This window comes from Schistocerca cancellata, chromosome 1, assembly GCF_023864275.1.
Source record: "Schistocerca cancellata isolate TAMUIC-IGC-003103 chromosome 1, iqSchCanc2.1, whole genome shotgun sequence".
NCBI classification, from domain to species: domain Eukaryota; kingdom Metazoa; phylum Arthropoda; class Insecta; order Orthoptera; family Acrididae; genus Schistocerca; species Schistocerca cancellata.
The window spans coordinates 730,066,826-730,093,240 of NC_064626.1; the positions used below are offsets into that span (position 1 = coordinate 730,066,826).

Consider the following 26,415-nt stretch of genomic DNA (forward strand, 5'->3'; position numbering starts at 1 on the left):
GTATGTTCTGCCAGTCGTAAAAGGCGACGAAAAGAACAAACCACTAATAGGGCTAACCCCCCTTTTAGTGTGATTACTTGGTTGAGGACAGAACTAAAGAAGCCTCGGACAAGTGCCGTCATGGTCGGGGACGACGCTTGAACCCTATGCCCGCCCACAATGGTAACGACACTGCTAGCCAACTGGAAAAGGATTTAAATCCGAATAGAGGTGTTTTGCAGGATATGCTTCCTGCAACCACCCTAGAAGGAAAACAAAGACAGAGGATGAGATGGTCAGATGAAGTTAATCGACACCTCATGTTCTGTTATTACCAAGCAACAAACCTAGGAACCAACACAACTGGATACAGATCACAAGTATACACAACATTTATTACCAGATACCCGGAATTAAAATTTAACAGAACAACGACTAGCTGATCAGATCCGTGTAATAATCAAAAATAACAGGATACCCCAGTCAGAATTAGAAAACATCAAACAACAAGTACAACAAATACTGGAACAAAATAATGTGCAATCAGAAGAGGAAGAAAACACAGTAATGGACTCAAACATCCCAGAGCAAACAAACAAAGACCAACACGCATCAATTAAACAATCAGAGGAAAACGAAATCTTAAGACAGCCACCAGAACAAGCACAAATAGAACACGAAGAGAGACACGTGTTAGATATAGAAGAGAAATTTCAGCTGACATATATAGAATACAAAGACACAAATACAGACATTAGACCATTCTTGCATAGACCGCCAAATAACCCACAAGTCGAAACAACAATAAAAACTATCAACACAATCATACACAACAAAATAAATGAAAACACAACTATGGAAGAGTTACAACTACTGGTTTATATAGGAGCACTCACTACACTAAATATACACACTAGGCAGAGATCAGAACAAACCAACACACAGAAGAAACCCACAAAACCAGCATGGCAACACAGGTTACAGATCAGAATAGAAAAACTGAGAAGAGACATCGGACAGTTAACACATTTTATAAGAAATGAAATATCAGACAAAAAACGAAAAAGGTTAGGTAAAATCTCACAACAAGAAGCAATAGAGCAATTAGAAGAAAAAAGCAGAAATTGCAAGCATTGGCCAAACGACTTAGAAGATACAAAAAAAGTGAAAATAGAAGGAAACAAAACCAAACATTCAACACAAACCAAAAGAGATTTTACCAAAGAATGGATAACACACACATTAAAATAGACAATCCACCAAACATAACAGACATGGAACACTTCTGGAGCAGCATATGGTCAAACCCGGTACAACATAACAGGCATGCACGGTGGATACAAGCAGAAACAGACACATACAAGATGATACCACAAATGCCTGAAGTGATAATTTTGCAACATGAAGTCACCCGAGCAATTAATTCTACACACAATTGGAAAGCCCCTGGAAATGATAAAATAGCAAATTACTGGCTAAAGAAGTTCACCTCAACACATTCACATCTAACTAAATTATTTAACAGTTACATTGCAGACCCATACACATTCCCTGATACACTTGCACATGGAATAACCTATCTGAAACCTAAAGATCAAGCAGACACAGCAAACCCAGCTAAATATCGCCCCATAACATGCCTACCAACAATATACAAAATATTAACTTCAGTCATCACACAGAAATTAATGACACATACAACACAGAACAAAATTATAAATGAAGATCAAAAAGGCTGCTGCAAAGGAGCACGAGGATGTAAAGAGCAACTGATAATAGATACAGAGGTGACATATCAAGCTAAAACTAAACAAAGGTCCCTACACTACGCATACATTGATTACCAAAAAGCCTTTGATAGTGTACCCCACTCATGGTTACTACAGATTTTGGAAATATACAAAGTAGATCCTAAATTGATACAGTTTCTAAACACAGTAATGAAAAATTGGAAAACCACACTTAATATCCAAACAAATTCAGATAACATCACATCACAGCCAATACAGATTAAGCATGGAATATACCAAGGAGACTCATAAAGTCCTTTCTGGTTCTGTCTTGCTCTGAACCCACTATCCAACATGCTAAATAATACAAATTATGGATACAATATTACTGGAACATACCCACACAAAATCACACATTTGCTATACATGGATGATCTAAAACTACTGGCAGCAACAAATCAACAACTCAACCAATTACTAAGGATAACAGAAGTATTCAGCAATGATATAAATATGGCTTTTGGAACAGACAAATGTAAGAAAAATAGCATAGTCAAGGGCAAACACACTAAACAAGAAGATTACATATTGGATAACCACAGCGACTGCATAGAAGCGATGGAAAAAACAGATGCCTATAAATACCTAGGATACAGACAAAAAATAGGAATAGATAATACAAATATTAAAGAAGAACTAAAAGAAAAATATAAACAAAGACTAACAAAAATACTGAAAACAGAATTGACAGCAAGAAACAAGACAAAAGCTATAAATACTTATGCTATACCAGTATTGACCTACTCATTTGGAGTAGTGAAATGGAGTGACACAGACCTAGAAGCACTCAATACACTTACACGATCACAATGCCACAAATATAGAATACATCACATACATTCAGCAACAGAAAGATTCACATTAAGCAGAAAGGAAGGTGGAAGGGGATTTATAGATATAAAAAACCTACATTATGGACAGGTAGACAATTTAAGAAAATTCTTTCTAGAACGAGCAGAAACTAGCAAAATACACAAAGCAATCACTCATATAAATACATCGGTTACATCACTGCAATTTCATAACCACTTCTACAACCCTTTAGATCACATAACATCAACAGATACGAAGAAAGTAAATTGGAAAAAGAAAACACTACATGGCAAGCACCCGTATCATCTAACACAGCCACACATCGATCAAGACGCATCCAACACATGGCTAAGAAAAGGCAATATATACAGTGAGACGGAAGGATTCGTGATTGCAATACAGGATCAAACAATAAACACCAGATATTACAGCAAGCATATTATTAAAGATCCCAATACCACAACAGATAAATGCAGACTTTGCAAACAACAAATAGAAACGGTAGATCACATCACAAGCGGATGTACAATACTAGCAAATACAGAATACACCAGAACACATGACAATGTAGCAAAAATAATACATCAACAACTTGCCATACAACATAAACTAATAAAACAACACGTTCCCACATACAAGTACACACCACAAAATGTACTGGAGAATGATGAATACAAATTATACTGGAACAGAACCATTATAACAGATAAAACAACACCACATAACAAACCTGACATCATACTCACCAATAAAAAGAAGAAATTAACACAACTAATTGAAATATCCATACCCAACACAACAAATATACAGAAGAAAACAGGAGAAAAAATTGAAAAATACATCCAACTGGCTGAGGAAGTCAAGGACATGTGGCATCAGGATAAAGTCGACATTATCCCAATTATACTATCAACTACAGGAGTCATACCTCACAACATTCACCAGTACATCAATGCAATACAGCTACATCCAAACATATATATACAACTACAAAAATCTGTAATTATTGATACATGTTCAATTACCCGAAAGTTCCTAAATGCAATATAACATATACCATACAGTTACAAGGAAGTCACGCTTGACCGAGGTCCGCGTCACGTTACATTTTTAACCAGACTTAAGTCTGAGAAGAAAAAAAAAAAAAAAAAAAAAAATAATAATAATAATAATAATAATAATAATAATAATAATAATAATAATAATAATAATCCGAGAGGATCAGTAGTAGTACTGTATTTTTAGTTCGATTCCCGGCGGGGTCAGGGATTTTCACCTGCCTCGAGATGACTGGGTGTTTGTGTTGTCCTCATCATTTCATCATCATCCAGGAAAGTGGCGAAATTGGACTGAGCAAAGATTGGATAATTGTACGGGCGCTGATAACCACGCAGTTGAGCGCCCCACAAACCACACATCATCATCATCATCATATTTTTAGTTAAATAAGTCTCGAACAATTCACGTCACGAATATGTTGCAATGTAATATGATCCTCAACGTCAAACATGGTGTAATGATGTCAAAGACTTGTAAAACTAATGCCGCGATCGGACGGATATCATCATGCGATTCCGACCGCTCGCCATGTTGTCCTCTGCCAAACGACCCTATTTGGATATTGTATGGAGGGACATCGCGTCAACATACCGCTCTCCCAGCCGTTGTCAGCATTCTTCACCCTCGAGGCCGAAACTGCACAAAAAATAATACATCATTTCCAGTCCTCCCACCAAGAAAAAACACCTGGCTGTATCGGGAATTGAACCCGGTTCTTCCACATAGAAAAACTGCTTCCAATCACGTCGGTACGTTTGCTTCTGCACACACTTGAGACTTCTATTGCATGTTTAGAACAAGGTGCAACAATCATTTTTTAAAATAAATTTTCAGTTGCTTTAGACGATGGAGTGCACTGTCGCTGAAAAGTGTGTGGAAGGTGTATAAGCATGTTACCATCCTTTTTGAGCTTAAGTGTGTCTGCATGAAGACATGAAGTTCTATAATTTATTTAGCACACAAGAAATTGAGAGATGGTAAAACACTTAGCTGCTCATCACCTTGGCCCTACGGTTCTTCAGTGATATTCTGTAAAGTCAGTATCTCGGGATCTCATTACATCCATTAGCAAAACATTAGACAGTAAAATATGATAAGCAATGGCGATAATCAGACGATTTTCTGACTTGTTAAACACACTTCACAGCTGGTATTTAATCATTAGTTTCCATCTTAAACCAGTCATTAACCACGGCTGTAATCTTTCGAGATATTCTTGAAACATTAATTACTTACTGATGATGGCTTTTAGCTTCCGCTCTTAAAGAGAGCCAACAAATTATTACTAATAATTAATTCATTAGTAGTATTGAATTTACACGTAATAATGAATTATTTTCTTCTCGTGATAGAAATTGAGTTTCCGTAGCTCTGCATCGCTTTTATGTATTTGGCAGCAGACTTCACTATTAGTCAAAATGTTGCTGGGTATTTCGAAATGTAAACGCACATTTTCACTTCTCATTTCCTTCTTTCTTTTTTTACCTACTGTGCCTCGGTTTCTCTTAGATAGGTGTAATACCTGTGATTATTGTTAAATAACTAAAGCAAAACAATTACTCGCATAAACAGTTCTTAGTCAATAAATGAAAAACAATAGTTCCCAGTCTAAACACAGAACTGGAAGGTATTACACCATGAAATATTATGTCCGTCCCCGCGCGGGATTAGCATGGCGGTCTAAGGCGCTGCAGTCATAGACTGTGCGGCTGAACCCGGCGGAGGTTCGAGTCCTCCCTCGGGCATGGGTGTGTGTGTGTGTGTGTGTGTGTGTGTGTGTGTGTGTGTTTGTGTGTTTGTCCTTAGGGGAACTTACGTTAAGTAGTGTGTAAGCTTAGGGACTGATGACCTTAGCAGTTAAGTCCCATAAGATTTTACACACATTTGAACTTACGTCCGTCATGCCAATAATTCGACCTATTTTCCGAGTGAGATGGCCCACTGGACTCGCTTCCGCTGGCACGACTGTTCAAATCCGTGTCCTCCCATCCAGATTTATGTTTTCTGTGATGTCCCTATATCGCTCCAGGAAAATTCGGGGATAGTTCCTTCGAACGGGCGCTGCCGAATTCCTTCCCCATCCTCGAAACAACCCGAGCCTGTGCTCTGTCCCTAATGACATCATCGTCGACTGGGCGTTAAACCCTGATCTTCTTTCGACCCTTCTCAAAGTCCAAAAGTTGGCGATAAGTTGCCCGCTCACGTTTTCGGGGCATGCTGTGCTGTTCGTATAAAGTTGAATTTTTAATCACCAAATCCCACAGGTATGGAGATACTAGGAGAGTCAGTTTGCTAGCGTTTGCTCTAGGTGTTGATAGCGCAATACTGACAGTTTTCGTCTGTGTATAAGTTCGTACAAAATACCGAAGAAGTACTCCCAACTCAAGTAGGAGACACTCGACCACTCGCTCTATAGTCCTGATCTCTGCCCATGTAATTATAACGCCTTCAGCCCCTTAAAAAAAGGCCTTGAAATTTCATGCCTTACGAGGATTTGCAGCAGGCAGTTACGGACATCTTCATGCAGCAGGAGGCGTGTTTTCGCCAAAATGGTATCTTCAACCTGGTGCGTCGGTGGACCCGCCAGGTTAGCCGAGAGTGCTAACGCGCTGCTTCCTGGACTCGGGTAGGCGTGCCGGTTCCGGATCGAATCTGCCCGGCGGATTAACGACGGAGGCCGGAGTGCCGGACAGCCTGGATGTGGTTTTTAGGCGTTTTTCCACATCCCACTACGTTAATACCAGGCTGGTCCCCACGTACCGCCTCAGTTACACGGCTCGCAGAAATCTGAACACATTCACACTATTCCATGGATTACACTCGACACAGACAGATGGGGTACACTAATTCCGTCCCGGGGGGTACGGGGTGGTGGCAGGAAGGGCATCTGGCCACCCCTTAAATTAACCTTGTCAAATCCGATTAACCATGCCGACCCTGCGTCACTGCAGGAAAAAGGCACAAGCGAAAGAAAGAAAGAGAATGAAAGAACCTGGTGCGTCGGTGGGATGATAGCCTCAGTGCTCAAGGCGTTTTTGCCTGCTGTGCATACTGATTATGGACAGTATGGCCTTCGAACGGAAACTTTTTGATCGCCCCTCCCCCTTTTATAAGTAACCTGTAAACACGCGATTCTTTGAAGAATCGAACTCCCATGTATAAAACACCTTCAAACGTCCGGTAACTATGCAAATGACGTAATCTGTTACATATTTGACGCTAAGCAGGTAAGTGAGAAAAAGTGCAGAGCGGATGTTAAATTGTGCTTAAAGTTTGTTCAAAGTCTCTAAGTGCTGTCATTATGCCGGCCAGAGTGGCCGAGCGGTTCTAAGCTCTACAGTCTGGAATCACGCGACCGCTACGTCGCAGGTTCGAATTCTGCCTCGGGCATGGATGTGTGTAATGTCTTTACGTTAGTTAGTTTTAGGTAGTTCTAAGTTCTAGGGGACTGATGACCTCAGAAGTTAAGTACCATAGTGCTCAGAGCCATTTGAACCATTTTTCTGTCATTATCAAACACGGGGTGAGTATTGTCTGGGTTATTTGCGCTCCGTCTTAAGAACAGGTATTTTTTCACGCAGCTCAATATTCATGCGGCAATGTCTCCTTAACTGTGTGTCGTATGAGGACATGATTTTGCACATACATTCAGTGGCATGTGTGGATACTATCTGTGAAATGTGTTGTGCATGATGCGGCAGTTTTACAGCATGAACAGAGAAAATGTAGTAAGCGAAAAATTTTTTTCTCTTTTATCATGGGGGAGGGGGGAAGAGGAGGGTTGACAGCGAGAAAAACTTTCTTAAAGGTTTGAAACAGTGTGTAAAGTTAGTTGCAAATCGCTAAGGGCTGTCATTCTCAAACACTACATGGATATAGCCGGGATATTGGCGCGCGGTGCATTACGCTTCTCTTTTATCCCCACCCCTTTAAAAGGCAGGCGATTCTTACCAAAACAGTGATTCTTCCCAGATAGGAAGTGATATATGTACCAAATTTGGCTGAAATCGATGCATTAGCTTAGGAGAAGTGGAACATATGTACAGACATTTTAATACTCTAGAGAGATTACAATGTTAAGTTCCTTGCCATCGACATCACAGCAACAACACTTCGTCAAAGTCGGAAAAACGTCTTTTGCATCAAAGATAAGTGCGTGGAAAATTCTTGCGTTTCCGATTTTTGAAGGACGGTAACAACGCGTATGTCCGCCCCTCGTGGTCTCGCGGTAGCGTTCTCGCTTCTCGCTTCCCGAGCACGGGGTCCCGGGTTCAATTCCCGGCGGGGTCAGGGATTTTTCCTGCCCCGAGATGACTGGGTGTTGTGTCGTCTTCATCATCATCATTCATCCCCATTACGGTCGGAGGAAGGCAACGGCAAACCACCTCCATTAGGACCTTGCCTAGTAAGGCGGTGCGGGTCTCTCGCATCGTTCCCCTACGCTCCGTAAAGAAGCATGGGACTTCATTTCCATTTTTCAACAACGCGAATGACTAGTTGATTCATGCTGTGACAGCTTTCTGATGCTTTGTATTGATTATATGCAGGTGGTGCAAGAGAAAATTGCAGAGAGATTTTGTCAATGAAGAGGATGCCAAGTATCGAGTAGGAACATTGCTTTGTATTGAAACTTGTCCACAATACCGGTTCCATAGCATTTTCCATTAAGGCAACATTTGTCACTTTAGGTTACGGACTGAAAATTTAGAACCGCTAGCCTACACTCACAGCGCGGCGACACATTTACAGCGATTACTGTAAATGTCGCAGGTCCATTATTCATTTAGTTTCAGGTAATTCATCTTAGTATTGCTTGGAACCTTATTTCTCAAATTCCAGTGCCTCACGGTGTGGAACTAGGTTGCGGATTAAATCCGTTCGCTGGATCGGAACAGGACCTTCGACTGCTCTGGCACGCCGACATTGCTCTTATCAACTGAGATATACATGCAGGGCACACTATCTTCAATATATCGCCACCTATATTCTATTTTCCGAAACCCATTTGAGTCCAGCAACATACTCTTATTATAAGTTTGATGATGAGGCGAACGGTTGTAACAGATTGAAACTTCGAGTCGAGGAGTCGCATGTGCTCACGGAAAGCAAGGTTCGTGATTCTAAAACTGTACAATTGACGGTTTTAATATATCAGGAAGTTTCATTGTTGTACACATTCCGCTACAGAGCGATACAAATAATCCTGGACATCACTTATTATTCGTTCGAAGATGGTAAATCGATGTATCAAGCGAAGAATTGCACCTTTACGTGTGTGAGGGAGGTCAGACGACGGACTCGCTGGAACAATAGGTAACCACTGCGTACGAATACGCAACTCGTGTCACAGGTGCTGGCGACAAAAGACTATTGTTACGTTATGATGCTGCTGGAAACGGCGTGCTTTGCCTGTAATTCGCGCCCATCAGACAACGCACAATAAAACACGAGGAACGAGAGAAAGTAACGCTACGAAAGAGTGACAATGGACTCCAGCACTCGGCCGAATCAACGAGGACGTTGCCTGGCGCTTTCCGACTGCTTGTTTCAACAGCAGCAGGCGCGAAAATAAATTCCTAGCTGGCGCCGCCTACCAGGTTTGTCGGTTCATTAAGTTTTACGACAGGAAGAACGCCTTCCCCTGTGAGGCAAGGGGCGTGGCTGCTCACGCAACTTTCTCCCGAAGAGAGGAAAAAAATGCGAAAAGAAAATACTGGCGGCGCCGCTGCTTGCATAGACGACGGAACGACCCAGTCAGAGGAAACGCTTCTGACAACGAAGGAACCAAAATCGGGTCTCTTCACTTAACGTTAATGCGTTACCAGGGAGAAATGTTTCTGCATACTTAACAGACACTGGGTTATGCTTTTATACCGCCAACTGCGCTAACAGCCTCCTAGGCCCGCATTACACCGTCAGATTTTCTTTGACAGTAAAATGAACTCAGATATTCGTCACATTATATTTGACAAATATATTTGAAGCGACGCAAATAGAAGTATTACGCTATCATCAAATTTTCTTTGACGAAGCTCTTCGATGTCATCGTTCCTTCAGAATGACACGAAGACATATTACTGTGCTCTGCAGTTGCGTGTCGTGTACCACAACTGCATTGTATTTGCTTGGAAGAGGAGCAGAACAAAAACGAAACTTACTTGGATGAAGCTGCGAGTTTCACGGCGAGATGCTAAAAGCATCCAGTAAAATCTGTTAAGGGAGCTGCAAGTCGACGACGTAAAGTCGTGTATGAAAATTACTTGCGAATGGACGAGAATACATTTCAATATTTGCTCAAAAGAGTGGCGCCACATATTACGAAACAAACGTGCAACCTCAGAAAAGCTGCATCTGCAAAAGACAAGACTTACGATAACACTGCGATTTTTTGCAACAAGATATAGCTCCTCTAGTTTACAGTGTAGTATTCGAATACCGCAGTGCAAATTGACGAAAATAATACCAGAAACGTGTGAAGCTTTTTACAAACACGAATGAGGAATATCTGAAGATGACTGTTTAGTACATACTATATTCATTAATAAATAGTTTTGTTCCTACGGAAGTTGTACAGCGCTTCATCTGCCTCGTACTTTTCTATCAGTTTCGTTGTAGGAGCGACGCACCATGTTGATTTCGAAGCCATGTTGATAAACATTAGATGTCAGACACCTTCATCGGTGCTAGTGCTCAGAGCTTTGTCCATGCAATAAAGAGAAGGTGAGCGCTTTCTTTTATCAAATCCAAGGGGAGGCGCTAGATTTGATAAAAGAAAATTTTACCAAGGGCTAACTTTGACTTGATTCCTTACTACATTTGGCAAAGAACTTTCTCACAGAAATACTTAATAGCATAACGCTGGCGTTAGTACTACATGGTTTTCCGTTTTGAGGTATAAGACTGACAGTTACGCATCCAACATGTAACTAAAATGAGTGCATAGATAGTTTTTCTTTCTTCAGAACTGTAGATACGTGATGACACTGTCATTTTTTCCACTACCTTCCACGACGATTTCGACCAAATCCATTAAGATGGAAAAACACATAAACTGCAGTTTGCATAATTTACGGTCGGTCTGTCTGGATTCGAACCAGTGATAGTTCGTTTGATGCCAACTCGCCAGACCGCGCACCGTTATCCTGACAGCGATTTCCATCGGTACAAAATTAAATTAAATCTGGCGTAAAAGAAGACTTCGCACGTCGACCAACAGATTACCTGTCAGGACTTCAGGTGTTTTTTATAAAAGTGATAACATAAAAAATAACTCTTTTCTTCACTAATAAGTAATTATGGTACCTTTGATTAGCAAAAGTGGCAATGCTTAATCATATATGCCGAGCAACTCCAGAAAAAAATCTAAGATTTTACTGTGCATTCGTTGAAACTTTGGAAAATATTACTATGTAGCCTAGTCACCGCATTTCTACGATTATAATAGCGCTCTGCATTGGAATTTTCAACTCTGTAAGAAATGTCCCCTTAAAAAATTTGAAAAGTAAAATGAAAAGAATAACTCTTGATGGGAGTTACGACGGAAAAAAAATGTTTCTGCAGCTGTAGAGGACAAGCCTGTTCCCACCAACTCACAAAAGTAACTTTCCTGGTTAACGTACTCAAAATATACTTCCGCCATTTTGCTTCGCTAAATATTTCTCTATTACCTGTAAAAGAGCTACATTATTTCATTTTTCCTATTACTGGACTTGTCGCATTCGCCCCAAGAAGAATGATGCATAAAAATGGTGGGGTACAGTGCTATAACACGAGGCACAGGGCAACATTTAGATCTGTGTGTAAGTTGGCATGTTGGTAACTTTGTATTGAACCCATATAACGATTATTTGTAACCACTTTTGATAAGTGTACTTAGGAAGTGGTTACAGTTCATTTTTGTGTGTAGTGGAAAAAATGTTTTTATGTAAGTGAAGATTATTTTTGTCGTAATATAACATTGTGTGTTGTTTATAGTCACGAAATGGTGTAATTCTGAGTATTATGATTATAGTCAGATATTAGTGTATCACACTACAATGCGAAAAGTTGGTTATGGCCTAGAATTTTTTAGAAACTTACGAAATTACATAAAGGTGCCCCACGGAACACAGTGTAAGGATGTTGCAATTATGCAGTCAATGCAGCCTCTGTCCTCGGAGCCACTGACAATGACGAGGGTCAAGGTGAGTCGCAGGAAGACCCTGTTAGTATACCAGCCGAGGAAGATGCACCATGCATCTCAGTTGGTTCTGATAATTTTAGAGGCTTCCATAAAGCTAATGAAGGAACAAGCAACCGAAAAACTGGGAAGAGAGGAGAGGACTGCATTGCGGAGGATACCCCTGTACAAGAAGTGTATCAAGGTCGTTCAGGAAAGATGTATGGGAAAAGAAAACTGAAACTAACGTGAGAAATATTTTCAACAGCATCGGATTTGGAACAGTGGGAGACAAGTGTGTGATCCTTTACTCACACAATGAAAATATTAAAGGTGAAAATGAGGGCAAAGAAGAAAATATTAGGCCACCTGTTCAAAATGATTATGACTTAGTGTGGTTCCCTGGCAAGGACCCAGTTCATTATGTAAGGATGGTGGTGACTATGAAGTGATATTTCTCTTTGGTGGGGAGGGGGGGGGGGTGGGGGGAAAATCCAAGCGCATTTGTATACACACATATGACTGATAACTACTACGAGGAGCATTCAGTAAGTAATGCAACACATTCTTATACTCTATTCGAAAGGGGGAGATCCGAACCTTAGAGTGGATGAGGAAGAACAGTCCAAGTTTATGAACTCCTTCCTGGTGCACAGACATAGGTAATGCCTTGTGTTGTCATGGAAAAGGAGAAGTTTATATTTTTGTAAGGGTGAGCACGCTGAAGTCGTTCCTTCAGTTTCCACTGTACACTTCAGAGTTGATCGTTCCACCACGAGGGAGGACATCAATCGGACTAGCGCCTTCAGTCTCGAAAGGCTGTCGTTATTAGTTTACTGGCTGAGGGTGCGGCTTTGAACTTTTTCTTCGGAAGAGAGGTGGTGTGGCGCGGCGCCACTCAATGGATTGCCGCTTTGTTTCCGATTCGAAGTGATGAACCAATGTTTCATCGCCTGTGAAGATACTCGACAAAAAGTTGACACCATCAGACTCGTAACGCGCCTGCAGCTGAGCACAGATGGTCTTTCGTTGCTCTTTATGGTCTTCTGTCAGGCGGCGAGGAATCCGACGGACACACATCTTTGACTACCCGAACTGGCTGACGTGTGTGTCAGCACTATCAACAGAGACGTTCAGTTACGCAGCGATGTGTTTGTGAGCCGTCGATCACCTCGAATGAGAGTGACGCACGTTCCAACATTGTGGGAGGCACAGCTGTGTGCGGCCAGCCGTCACGCGGGAGGTCGGGCAGGTTTGCACAACCATGTTGGGATGATGAGACTACTCGCCCAACGATTCACCGTGCTTTTGTTCGCTGCCAGGTCTCCGTAGACATTCTGCAAGCGCCTATGAATGTCTGCGATGCTCTAGTTTTCCACCAAAAGAAACTCTGTGACTAATATCTGGTTGGAACGCTCCTTTGTTACAGACTGTGTTTCGAAGGCTACGTATAGATCCGCCACCTATCGAAACTTCATGAAACTGTAGACTGAAGCGGAAATATTGTACGATGTCCCACGACAAATACCACATTTTTTCAATCGAAATTGGCCGAGAAAAAAATGTGTTGCATTACGTATTGAACGCCCCTCGTATCTGTCGGAGAAAAGTGTGCTAACGGTTTTATCGAAACCTGTTTGCATGGAGAAAACTAAACGACAGCATCGATGCCTTAAATTTCATTTCAACCTAACAGTTTCAATGATTGTTGAAGAGAGTAAAAACGTTGAAATTATCTTCAAAGACACTACACACTAATTTTTCATAGCAGTTGAATGATAAAAGTTATGCCCACATGAATGTAATGCTTGGTTTCAATCTACCCCGGCATGTGTTACCCTTTGCCCTTTGTTTGGACACACTTTAACAGTTTCCATTAATACTTAGTATAGTAAATAATACACTGATTCCAAAGTGACACGGTCTGAGAGCTATCAATGATTGTTAAGGGACCCTTAAAGAATAACACACGAAAGAGGTATTCACAGATAATAACTTTTCTCTTTGACTGTGCCCACCTTTCTCAATCCTCATACAGGTATGCTTGCTGAAGTAATGTTATGCCGTCTCTTGCAACGTCTCTGTACATCGATCGTCAGAATTCTTCTCGTTGGTGACTTCGAAACTTTTAATGTTGTTACTATAACCAATCAAATACAGCCTGAAACCTAAGAAAATCCGAAGCATGAAGGTGTATGATACTGTATTCACACACTTGCCTTCCTGTTTGTAAAATTCGCGTAAGAAATATAGAACTGACGTGCAATGACACAGCGATCGTAGCTATCAAGCAGTATGAGTGGCAGAATTTACCGTCATTCAGTTCCTGTTTCGTTTTCCGTGCAGTTTACTCTCTACAAGTCTACATCAACATTCGTTTTTTAATTTTGCTTTATACTAAACAGCAATTTTGGAGGCAGGCAGCTTTGGGAGGAATGAATGCTCTGCCATCTTGTGGCGAGATTTCAACCTACACTGAAAGTTCTTTGCTGTTTGTGCCTCCATCTAATAATCGTACCTCTGAACTAACATATTAACCAGAAAGCTTTCTGCATGTTTTTGGAGTTTCTACTCAACTGCTCTTTACCTTTGTTAGTATGTTTCCTTCATTTTTTATACTGGCTTACAATAAGATTAGACAGGAATTCTAGGTTTTACAACTGTTCATTCCACATACAGAATGTGTCAACTGTCTATCCCATAAGTGTTCAAACTCGGCCGTCGAGAGACTACTAAAGCAGTAAAAACCAGTGACGTGGGTCTGACGAACTTCCCGCGAAAAGATGTCACAATCACTTAGCAGCCTTCCCGGGAAGGTTGCGTGTGGTGCATCGCCAGCAGCTGGATGCAGGAGTCTGAGATTTGCCCAGACGGAACACTGATGAACTTCAGCATTTAAACGATTTTTGTGTCTCATGTAATCGCTTGCTAGTCGTACTCGAAATGCCGATAGTCGACACTCTGTTATCACCCAGATACTATACAGCCACTAGGGTATCTCAGACAAAACTGGTCGCAATAGACAGAGACAGCCTCAAGACGAACAAAAGAAATGGTACGAGGAAAAAAGCTCGCATCATTTCAAATTGATAACTGTTCAACTCAGATACCGTATCAGATAGGATGTGAGTATACAAATTACACAATCTATATGGCCTGGAGACCTAATCCGTGACATCTGTAATATTATACCTGCACCAGAATTATAATTATTCAAGCAAGAAAATAGCTTGACGTCAATAACTGACAGCTTGCGAAAGTGCGTCCAGGCTTTTATAGAAAGAATCTACCCAAACTCATTACCGACTTCCGTAACTGAATGTGAATGAACCGCAGCTTGAGTCAATGTACGATGTGACTCACCCACAGCTTAACAATAAAGTTCAAAATAAGTATTCATTCTTCGAAAACGGTGGGGTTTCTGCATTTGAAATAAGCATCTGCATCGTTCATAGCGTGCATAAAGCGCAACTAATAGTAGTATGGTATCTCGATGCGTAAAAGGGCATGTGACTGACTGAAAGGGTTCGGCTTTGAATCCCAGATGGTCCTAGGCTTTTAATTTTTTCTAGGAATTGATTAGTACTTCATTTTTGGCAGTGGTTCGTGAGCGTAACAGAAATTTCTCTGTGGACCGTGAGTCACTTCACTTTAAACTGTGTGTTACTCTACAACTGGCTGGTTAGCTCCGTTCACAGACCGAAGAAGAGTAAGGATTCGCAAACTCTATTAGAAGTATCCTTGGTAAAGCAATGGTGTGAAAACAAAGCGCTACGTTGACAAGTGGAATATATCGAGTACTACTGAGTTGCATCCCTGGCAGATACGCCTTAATTATGGCACAAAAATGCAGATTATAATCTAATTAAAACAGTTGGACGATGAGGCACGATACTATACATTAAGCAAAGAGAAACTTATAATCGACTCAGAACTAAAGAGCCCAGAAACAAGCGAAGTACTTCAGTTTCCTAGGGCATCGTATGTTCACCGTGAACGGAAAACTGCCGGCCGAAGTGGCCGTGCGGTTCTAGGCACTGCAGCCTGGAACCTCGTGACCGCTACGGTCGCAGGTTCGAATCCTGCCTCGGGCATGGAGGTGTGTGACGTCCTTAGGTTAGTTAGGTTTAACTAGTTCTAAGTTCTAGGGGACTAATGACGTCAGAAGTTGAGTCCCATAGTGCTCAGAGCCATTTGAAAATGAACGGAAAACTCCCTTTCACATGTACGTGAAACTTTTTCAGTGTAATAGTAATGAATTTATGCCATTCTTCGAAAACAGCGATCACCAACTGCGTAACGTTGTGGAAGGTGCTGGCCGAACTGCAGTACGTATTCTAAGCAGATTCTAAACATGTCAGTTACAGTTCATATCTGTGGAGCGCGCTAGTCTGGGTTTTTAGTGATACATTTACTTTATTCAACTCCATTGCTCCATTGGAAAAATGTTGACAGCTTACTTTATTCAACTCCATTGCTCCATTGGAAAAATGTTAACAGCGTAAGGCAGACTAAAACGCCGGAAATTTTCCCACGCCTTGGAGAAGTCAAAGAACACCTTCTGATGACATGCAGAGGTTATTATCCCCGCCAGTACTGATTTCTGCGGACACACACACTCCGCTGCCACTACCATATAATGGAATATTGTTTTGTTTTCCATGTTATTCTCAGATACAAAAGCAATGCGTGTGAGACTCAACATTAAATCGTGGTTTTTCTGTCTCTGTGTGTGTGTGTGTGTGTGTGTGTGTGTGTGTGTGTGTTTGTGTTTGTTTGTTTGTCTTGAGCGTCCTCCACCTTGTGTTCTCCCCATGTACTAATTGTTTCTTTTTTTTAAGTGTATACAGTAGTAATAAGGAACATTTGCCACAAGAATGCAAAATGCCAAAATAGCGCTAGTCAGATACTTTAGGTACGCATGTAATGACATTTCATTGTTGACTGAGATAGTGTTTCTGCACTTTTTGCTATTACAATGCTGAATTGCTCTAAGAAATGAAGAACTAGGCCTGGTGGCTGGTGGCTGATACCTGTGAACCGCGAACGCCAGCGGTGACCTGTGTTCTTATTGATTAGTGATCGCAATATCTGTTGACCACATATAGTTGGAGCAGTTTATAGATTAATACAACAACAAGGTGCCAAACAATCGATGGTCAGTCATTTTAAATTCCTTACGAAAAATAATTTTTTGAGACCTCTTTTCATTCAGTTATTAACTGTCAGCATGAAAAGTTTATGAATCAACAAATATAGCAAACATCGATTTAACATAAACATTGTGTCAGAGTCTAGGATAAGAAGCCACAAGCTATTTTCTGTCTGCCTGTGGAAGAAAACGACTTTTTACGCAACGTGCATTGTGTTATCACCAGTGATGACGCGAGTGGCGACGTAGTTGCGGTAAGTTGGTCGACCTTGAAGAGAATGCTTCCCCCTCCCCCCCTATCTGTCTCTCTCTCTCTCCCCCCCTACTTCCCCCTCCCACCTCCCCCCCCCCCCCCCCCCGCCTTTGCCATCTTCTCCGCGAAGCGAGCGCTAATCGCTAGCGCCACTACTCGGGCCTGCCTTCCAGAGAACCTCATCAGTGTTGCGTGTATTGCCTGAACACGTGACACGGCGGCCTTACGCAACACTTAGCGCCTCGCGCTGATCCTGCTGGGCAACGTGTACGTGCCTGGCTTCCATTCGGACTGACAGAGAACAACGCCCAACCTTAGAGGATACAAAGCAGTCGCACGTTCAGGTCGACCAGTACATATTTTTCTTCGGTGCTTCTATTGCGAAATGATCTCCTACTGTTTGCCAATGGACTTCCGCCTACAGTCTCCAAACCAGTAGGTATCGGGACACGTCCACAATAATACGAGATATGTTTACATCATCTTAAAAAGCAGGTAGGTCTGTTGGAAGCACCGTGCTCCAAGACAGAGATTTGATTGAAATCTTTTAAATGGAAGGAAAGGAGAAACGTTCTTAGTCGCCAATTGCGTACCGTAGAACACCTCTTCAAAATAACCTGTATTAACCAAGGAAAGCCACTTCATCGACGACATCAAAATGCAATTTTGGCTGCCAAATACCAAGCCCTACGAGAAAGCACGTCAAACCCTCACCGAGAAGTGCAGAGCCATCTGCCCAGACTTCTACTCCACAGACGCCATAATGACGGACGAATGGAAATAAGCAAGCTACAAGCTACTACAAGTAGTAACGCTTTACGCCACGCCCGGATTTCACCATAAACTCTGCCAGAACAAGAGGTTTCACCAGCCGAACGAAGATTGTGTAAGAAACCTTGTGAGAGATACCACGATCAAAACTGCAAAATGAGAAAAACCTCAATTATAAAACTGGCTCTGGAATAAATATTCATCTGTAATTTCTCTTTGCACATTGTGCGCTTTCAACGCTTTCAATTAATAATAAAATTGAATGTAACCTAGAAAATAAATTTGCTTTTACTAACTAAACCTGCTACGTGGTGCATGCTCATTAGAGCGAAAGCATAGATCAGCGTTGCAAATATCATTTTCAGGTATAAGCTTTGAGCTCTCAAACACTAAAATAAGTAAATAAACTTCCTGCGCATCAAGGGCTAACGGAAGCCTTTGCATTCAGCAGCTTCCATATCAGTGCGGCTGCTGAATAAATGGTAGCAGCTCATTTAGCCGGAGAAGATTGAATGGAGCCTCAATGTTTAGACCTCTCTAACCAGAAAAATCCGGGGTGGTCGCTGGAAACGGAACCAAGGATCTTGGCATAAGTATCAAATAAGGGAAGGCAATCATATATAGGTTGTCCCAGGAGGAATGGGAAACATCCAGGGGTATGACAGGAACGATCACTCGAAGCAAAAAATCTAGGAAACATGGGCTCTAAACTGCATATCTTAAGACCTGTGAGCACTTCGTCTTCGGTACTGACACACCTCTTCTACTGAACAAAGAAGTCCTCCAGGGACTCCCTGTATACACAAGCGGCTTAAAGTGTCGATCATTTTTTTTTGGAAGTGGTAGCAGATAATTAAAGATAAGAGATTCGAAGGCCCTACGTTTTTTAAATAATCATGAGCAGTGGTAACGGGCCATGTCTTGTCTTTCTGAAGGGAGATACACACAGGAACGATCATTTTCGTTCAAGTCTTCATTGGTAAATCTCGCCTATCAGTCGCACCGGTCAAGACTTAACATTGTATTGTGCATAGTAGAGATATCAATGTAACTGAAATGTAAGCGAGTGGAGGCACAGTTTTCTTGGGAAAGTTTTAAATGTTTGTTTTCACTTTTTCATGTGTAACGATACTTTATTTTAAAAGTCACAGTTTTTCTAACGCCGAAAAATGTAATATGGACTTAAAATGCTGTGCTTGATTTTTTAAGTACCGCGACTTAAATCCTGATTCAATTGCTTGCATGTATGTTTTATGAAGATAGCCTACATCGCTTCATGCAAATTCTGAGCGTATCATTGTTAACTATTATTTAAAACATAGCGTGGGAGAAGGGTCGCATTTCACTGGGCATTTAGCACACAATTTGTTTGTTTAGCACTTCAGTAATTGGTATATATCACAGAAGACTTAGGACAGTTCAAGTTCGCTATGGGACTCAAACTAAGAAAGTTTGATATTTTTCTTTCCTGTTCATTCGAAAGCGCTTTGACCCCTCCTTAAACAAATCTTCGCCAACTGCACTTGAAACGTGAATCGTTTGAAATGAGTATTGCGCGATTCGCGACAGGTCTGTCTAATCGGTATGATAACGACTTCATGTATGCAGAGAGATAACGATGAAGAGCTGAGGGAGACATGACGTTCGTCTCACGAAAATCTGTTGGCAACGTTCCGAGAGCTGCGAAACGATGTTTACTGCCTTTGTCCTATCTGTCTAGCGGTTTTAAAGACAAAATTCAGGTCAAAGCTCGAGATGACGTGAGGAGCTGTTGCACGAAGTAGTTGTTTAGTACCACATGGGTACCTGTCAGCTGAGCAGTTCGTGATAGCTATCAGTCAGCAACGCCGTGTGGTCTTAAAGAAAGAAACCGATAAACAGAATTCAGAATAAAACTTTTTTTCGGGCTGGACACTGCTTTTATTTTTAAAAAATCCTTGATAAACATTTCAGACATCTACAGACTATTCTTATTAAAGATCTTGAAAGATTAATTACCATAATTACTGAAACTAGGTGCTTAATTCTTCACTTATTTCGCCCAGAGATTGTATCGTAAGAACCGATAATGCAATTGTTTCTGCAAAATGCGCCTTCCTCTGAATCACATAGTACCAGCAGATCTATTCAGAGGCATTTCTGTATCGCATGCCACACAGTTTTAGTAATATATGAATTGTAAATTTTCTGTTAAATTAATTTTTTTCTATGTATTGAAGCCAGAAGCAATCAAATGGAAAGGGTGCAAGAAATAATTAATTTCCGGAAGATGAAATCGGCTGCCTTTCCATCTAGTTCGGAAGGCTGTTGTCATTATGACGAAATTATATTGTGGCCATTATAAAGTGTTTAGTAGGCATTTTAGTAACTGTACCCTGAAGTCGTTTTTAATACACATACAGTGAAAGATGTAACGTATCTTTACATATGACACTTCACTGAGACTGAGTTCATGAAGCTACTAATATTCTGCACCTGAACGCGGTGAGAATTCCCCACAAACTTCTGCTTCATTGGAGAGACAATGAGAAGAGGGAAAGGCAGACGGCAGAAGGAAGAGGACCAGGCCAGCGGCAGAAGCGGGGCCTGCGAGGTTGGGGCTATTGATTCACAGCGGCGCGTCCCAGCTGCTCCAACACCGCCCTGCATTTCTCTCGCTGCACGCGTCGCCGCAGCATAATCACACTCGTCTCTTCCGCCCACATCGCTCTTTGTACTCTCTTGTCAGTGACCTTGCCGTGTCGCTCACGTTACGTGAACGGCGTGTGCCCCATAAGCTCAGCTTCAAAGTGTACCGCTATGTACTTTGTGAGGTACCAGCAAGGTGAATGTGATTCCTTATTACAAACTTTCGCGAGCTCTACAGACATGTTTGCCGGGCAGTTTTATTTGAGGAATACCATGTCTTCGATGACTATCTATTTTCCTGAAAGCTCAACGAACAAATCCACAAAATTATCCTTGAACTGGTCTTCTTAAGATTCATAGAAGATATACCTCTGCTAATTCGTGGGATTACGTGGTTTTAGCGTCCGATGTCTTTATAATCTGCACCTTTTGCTAGCGACAGGTTTTGCATTGTTTTGGTAACAGTGGATTGATCGCGGTGACACTTTCCGTGTAGCTCGGTTGCCTGATGGATATGACAGCAATTGACTGACCGTCGCTGAAGACCGTTTCGTCGACGAAACGCTAAACCCTCATCAGCCTTCATTTTCTAATACACCATTCTTCAAAGAGCCACGAGCCATCGCTGAAGTTCTGCACCAGTACCTCGGGCTATTTCATTGCGCGCGTCAGCGCACTGTCTGTCGGCCGATAGTTCGTACATATGATCTGAACTATTTTTTTGCAGTAATGGAACAGATGGTGAACAGTAGTCTAATAGCGTACATGCTTAGTTTGGGTGTTGCCTGTTCAGGTTACGTTCACTTTGGTGAGCTTAATGACTTTAGCCCTCGCGACATAATGACTAATTCATTTTTTTCACCACGGAAATCGGTCTCGGTTACACAGATGTTGCGCACCTAACATATAACCATAAACTTACTTGATACATAGCTAACGAAGGCCATGACTTCCTTACAGCCAGACTTTCAGCTACCATCACCGAAGAACCTATGACACAACTAGGTGCAACTCGTACATGCCATGTAGAGGCCGTCACTATAGAAATGTTTTGGAGCGCTGTTGACGCGACATACAGTTGGGCGAAGGAAATATTACACTTGCTTACCGTCCATACATCATAAATATTGCCAGTTCGTCGTCGTCTTCTTCTTCTTCTTCTTCTTATTATTATTATTATTATTATTATTATTATTATTATTATTATCATCGTCATCATCATCATCTCCCTACGTGCCTAGAAGTATCCGGGAACCACTACAGAGGGGAAGATAAAGCTACAACTCCTAGCCTACAGATATGATTGACAGGAAAGGCCAGAGCAGTCCTATGTAGCTCAAATACTTCACTCAGTTACAAGTAATTAGACTGTCCACCATAGTGTGGGAGATATCAGCCATCGTAAACATGGTAGCCTCACCTATTTCAGGTTGCATTCTTACGAAGAATTGGAACAACACATAAACAGCATGAATATCAACTAATACTCGACGGACTTTGGAATAAAATATAGCACTGTCGTTATAGCAAACTGGCAAACACTTTTTCACAATATTATGTTTTGCTAACGCTGTGGCTATTTGACATTAGGGACATGAACTTTGTTGTTGTGGGTACTTTCGTAAGCCTGACACTGGACGCGAATTACGTAGTGATTATGCTTTATGGACCCCACAGCCCAAACGTAACGCCAGGCATCTAGTGATCCTCAAGTCGTAATAGACGTTTTTAATTATTGTTAGCAAAAGACTGCTGAAGGTAAACCAACTAAAAATAATTTTATGATGCTGGAAACAGATTATATGAGAGCTTATTCATTTTACAATAGAAAGATGGTTTAACAAGTCATTGTAGTACCTGCTTCTGTTCACAGTGGACATGACAGGCAAAAAATATTTATTGAATTAAGAGTAGCAATTACAAAAATAAGTATAAAGCAAAGTTAATGAAAAATGACCAACACACAAAAAAGAAATCTTGGAAATTATCACAGGCTGCAAAGAGGTAAATTACGGCAACAAAGGAAACATCCGATTTTTGAGAATGTATGGCGCACTGAGTGCAACAAACTGCGCTGTCCCTGCATCTTAACTTGAAAGTTGTAGAGGTAATATCCCATTCAGTATTTCCAAGGAAACATTTATAGCTCTAGTGTGCAAAAAGGCTAAGTATCCTTGCAGACACCACAGAAAGCGTAACATTTTTTTCGGAATTGCGTTTGTTCTGAGCAGTATTCAGTCTGTTAACTTTTTCGTTAGTATTCTAGCAGTGCTGCCGTATGTAGATATAAAGATGGCCAGCTGCAGACTTAGTTTTCCCTGTTTCATCGCCGCTCCTTTGCTGGGTACAGGAAACAACTCGTGGGATGTGGCACGGCTCAAGGTCGGCTGTAGGACGTGTTACGTTACGCGAGTCGGCGGCTGCTGCTGCTGCTGTTGCGTCGCACAGCTTCGCATTTCACGCCTGACGAGGCACGTGCCGTTAAACAGCAGAGCTTACGCGCGCTGCGAGCGACTCCTGTTAAAAGCTTCCGTCACTGGCACTTCGTATGGAATCAGTTTTACACAAATGCTTGGAGACGGAACTGAATTTAAACATAGTCTGTCCTTGCGTTAAAAGCTACGCGCGACTTCCTTGTCCTGTTAGCATCCTTGGCATCGGGGCACTAAGAGGGTGATTTCTTCTTTATGGCTTCCAGAGTGAATGTAGCAGAGCTTCGACTTACAATGTCAGCTGGGGTGCTACATGCAGAAACTTTACCAAAGATATTCGGCGCAGATAACGTCCTTGTGTAAAATTTATGCGTAAAATAATTGTAAAATGGCCCACGGTATTTATAGTTTGTTAAAGCAGAGTTCATTCATTCATTCATTCATTCATTCATTCTTCATTCCAAGGATACTTGATTGCTGCTGTTTCTTCCTACTCTCTTAAGTACTTTTCTCATCCAGCATTTAGAATATTGATAGACTACTGAATGCGTTTCATTAATAACTTTCACTGTGGCAGTAGCTATCCGTACAGTTCATTTTGAAAACAAGGTTAATGATTTCTACAATAAATAATTAATGCTAAATAAGTGAATCGTCTTCGGAGAATTTATTTAAATAATTTTTGTTCAGTGTGGAATGTATCTGTGCTGAACAGAGTGAGGGAGTCACTTCGTAAATATGAGAAAAAGGAAACGAAAAGCTGAAATCCTAGTAGGGAATTCTGAATGTATGTTGACAGAGAGGCTAAGAATTGATGTGCCATTACATTTCACTATGATAGCGTTGCAAAGCTGGTCTTGCTTTTTCTGAGTCACTTAATGACTGGCGTACTTTTGTGTATAAGACAATATTATATGCATAAGATATTGTATTTAGCTTTACTGCTTCTCGCCGTCAGTTTTTCACCACACTTAACTGTTAAATGGACGCCCGTACAAGGCAAACTTCAGGGGTAGTTAGCTCGCCCTCATTCAAAAGATGCCAGGATAGTTCAGTCTATCTGTAATGTTCAAACATTTCAGCACTGGTTTCGTACTCCAATGCGGATTTGCTTATGATGTTACTGCCGCTAAACGCGTCAACTGAAGCTTAAAAACTTGACAGTAATAAATGTCTCTTACAAAAGTGTTTCCAGTAATCGAAGTTTTGTACGACGGTCTTCAACCAGTGTCTGCCTAATTGGGTCAAGAGTTATCGTATATAAAGTTCTGTGTATCGTAGGGTATTAGCTATAAAGATCTGGAAATGAAATTTTATTCGATCTGGGCTATCTGATAGCTCATGAGAACCGTGAGAGTTCTGTGCGGAGAGATACAAAACAGTCCTCAAATTTATTCTCGTGGACACCAACTTCAGGCTGCGCTAGATGTGAGCAATAACAGCAAAAAAAGACCTCTCTTTTTCTAAGGCTTGAGATGCCATCAGTTGTATACAAAATATTATGAACTTCCATGTTTCAAAAAGATTAGGGTAATTTATAGTGACTCTTCATTGCACCGTGGTCTCGTGATGCTTGTAAGGTATCCACAATATTGCCGGCCGGTGTGGCCGTTCGTTTTTAGGCGCTTCATTCTGGAACCGCGTGACCGCTACGATCGCACGTTCGAATCCTGCCTCGGGCATGGATGTGTGTGATGTCCTTAGGTTAGTTAGGTTTAATTAGTTCTAAGTTCTAGGCGACTGATGACCTCAGAAGTTAAGTCGCACAGTGCTCAGAGCCATTTATCCACAGTATCGGATGATGTCTTACTTCTCCGATGATCAGTGACGCATCTACCGTTACTGACTGAGAGTTTACGCTCAGCAACTGCTTCTAATAAACTCATTTTACAGTATGCACCGGTAATATTTTACTATTTGTTGTGAAGTGATTTGGTAATTCTTGCTTAGACAGCAGCAATGTTTTTGTGAGATATACCGAACTAACTCAGATATTTTCTTCCTTTCAGAACATTGTCATCGGCATTGGAGCTGCCATGCTAGCATGTATAGGAGATCTCACGCCAAAGAAACAAGAATCGTTGCTGTATTTCGCCATTTCGATACTGGCGTTCAATGCAGTGAATCTCGTCGTCCTAGAAGTCGGAGAGTGGAATCTGTTCTTGACTGAGGATGTTAGCAAATTAATTAGTCAGAATAACTTACGGAAACTGATATTCTACGGTAAGTGTATTCGCAGTGTTTTCAAAACTATTTTCTTCTATCTATTTCAGTTTCGTTATAGCATCTGTGACCCCCTCGAAGAGGTAATGGTTGAAACATGTTTTGTTCGCTTATTGACCCTGAACTCAAATGTAACGATTGCATGATTACCTGAGCTCAAACTGTAGTGTACTGTGATCTTTCTCTTTGGTTTTTTAATTTAATTTTTTAAATTATCTATGGGGGTAGGAATGGATCTATAAAACTACTTGGATGTTTTACTATTGAGGCGTCCATATGCCGCTGGTTGAATTATCGATAGGAGCTCATGTAAGTGACAGTGTGAGATATACTGTTATTGATAGACACTGTACTTAAAGATTTAGCGTTAGTTTCTCCATAGGCGTGGTTCTGTTTTCATGCCGACAGTGAAGGAGAAACAAAAAAAAAAAAACTTTGGCCGAATCAATAGTGGCTAATAGTGGTTCATGGTTCGATCGACGACTGCCTTGAACGGCTGTGAAGCATCCTCAGAAAAGATTCAACAGAGGGGCAGTCTTATCTCGGCGGTAAATCTGGTAATTACGAAAGGGGATTTTAAGTTTTTATTTATCAGAGCCCAAAAAGGCACCAAAGCAAATATAATCCTGAGACTACAATATAACATTAACCCTTAAGAGACTTCCCACTTCTTGTGTCAAATATTCAGCAGCCAAAACGGCATTGTCATTAGGTGCCAAAAAAGTTTTCCATGTCACGTGGATCACTCAGAGTAATGCAAACCAACAAGTGTTGAGAGTTATACGTTGCCCCACACTCAAAAAGATCATTACTGGTGCCCAACCTTCAAATTAGTCTTGTACTTCGTCATTCTGCTTGAGGGTTGCCCACGCCCCCTATTGGAGGTGGCAGCCTAATGGCAGCTTCTCTTCTGCTGGCCATAATACTCCAGGGGATTTTGTTCTCCACAGCTGAGTTCGGCAGGCTTCTGTTGAAGCTGGAATTGATGCTGTTATAAGGAAAAAGCTTCCTCTGGATGTCAGTAGTGATGGAAATGCACGAATTCCCAACAATGCATGCCTTAGATCTCTTTTTTGCTTTCTCGTTTCAGTCTATGCTGCCACCAGTCTCCACACAACTGGAAGTATAGACTGGAGTTGGTCTTCGGCAGCATGTGC

At 41.4% G+C, this 26,415-nt stretch overlaps 1 protein-coding gene across 2 annotated transcripts in view; it reads left to right on the top strand.

Moving 5' to 3' along the window:
• The window catches only part of LOC126185196 (adenomatous polyposis coli protein-like), a 474,971-nt gene that overhangs the window by 429,943 nt on the left and 18,613 nt on the right, over positions 1-26,415 (top strand). For both annotated transcript variants that reach the window (XM_049928071.1, XM_049928079.1), the window contains one exon: positions 25,045-25,258. In XM_049928071.1, the coding sequence (XP_049784028.1) occupies positions 25,045-25,258 (214 nt within the window). The remainder of the gene's footprint in view (positions 1-25,044; positions 25,259-26,415) is intronic.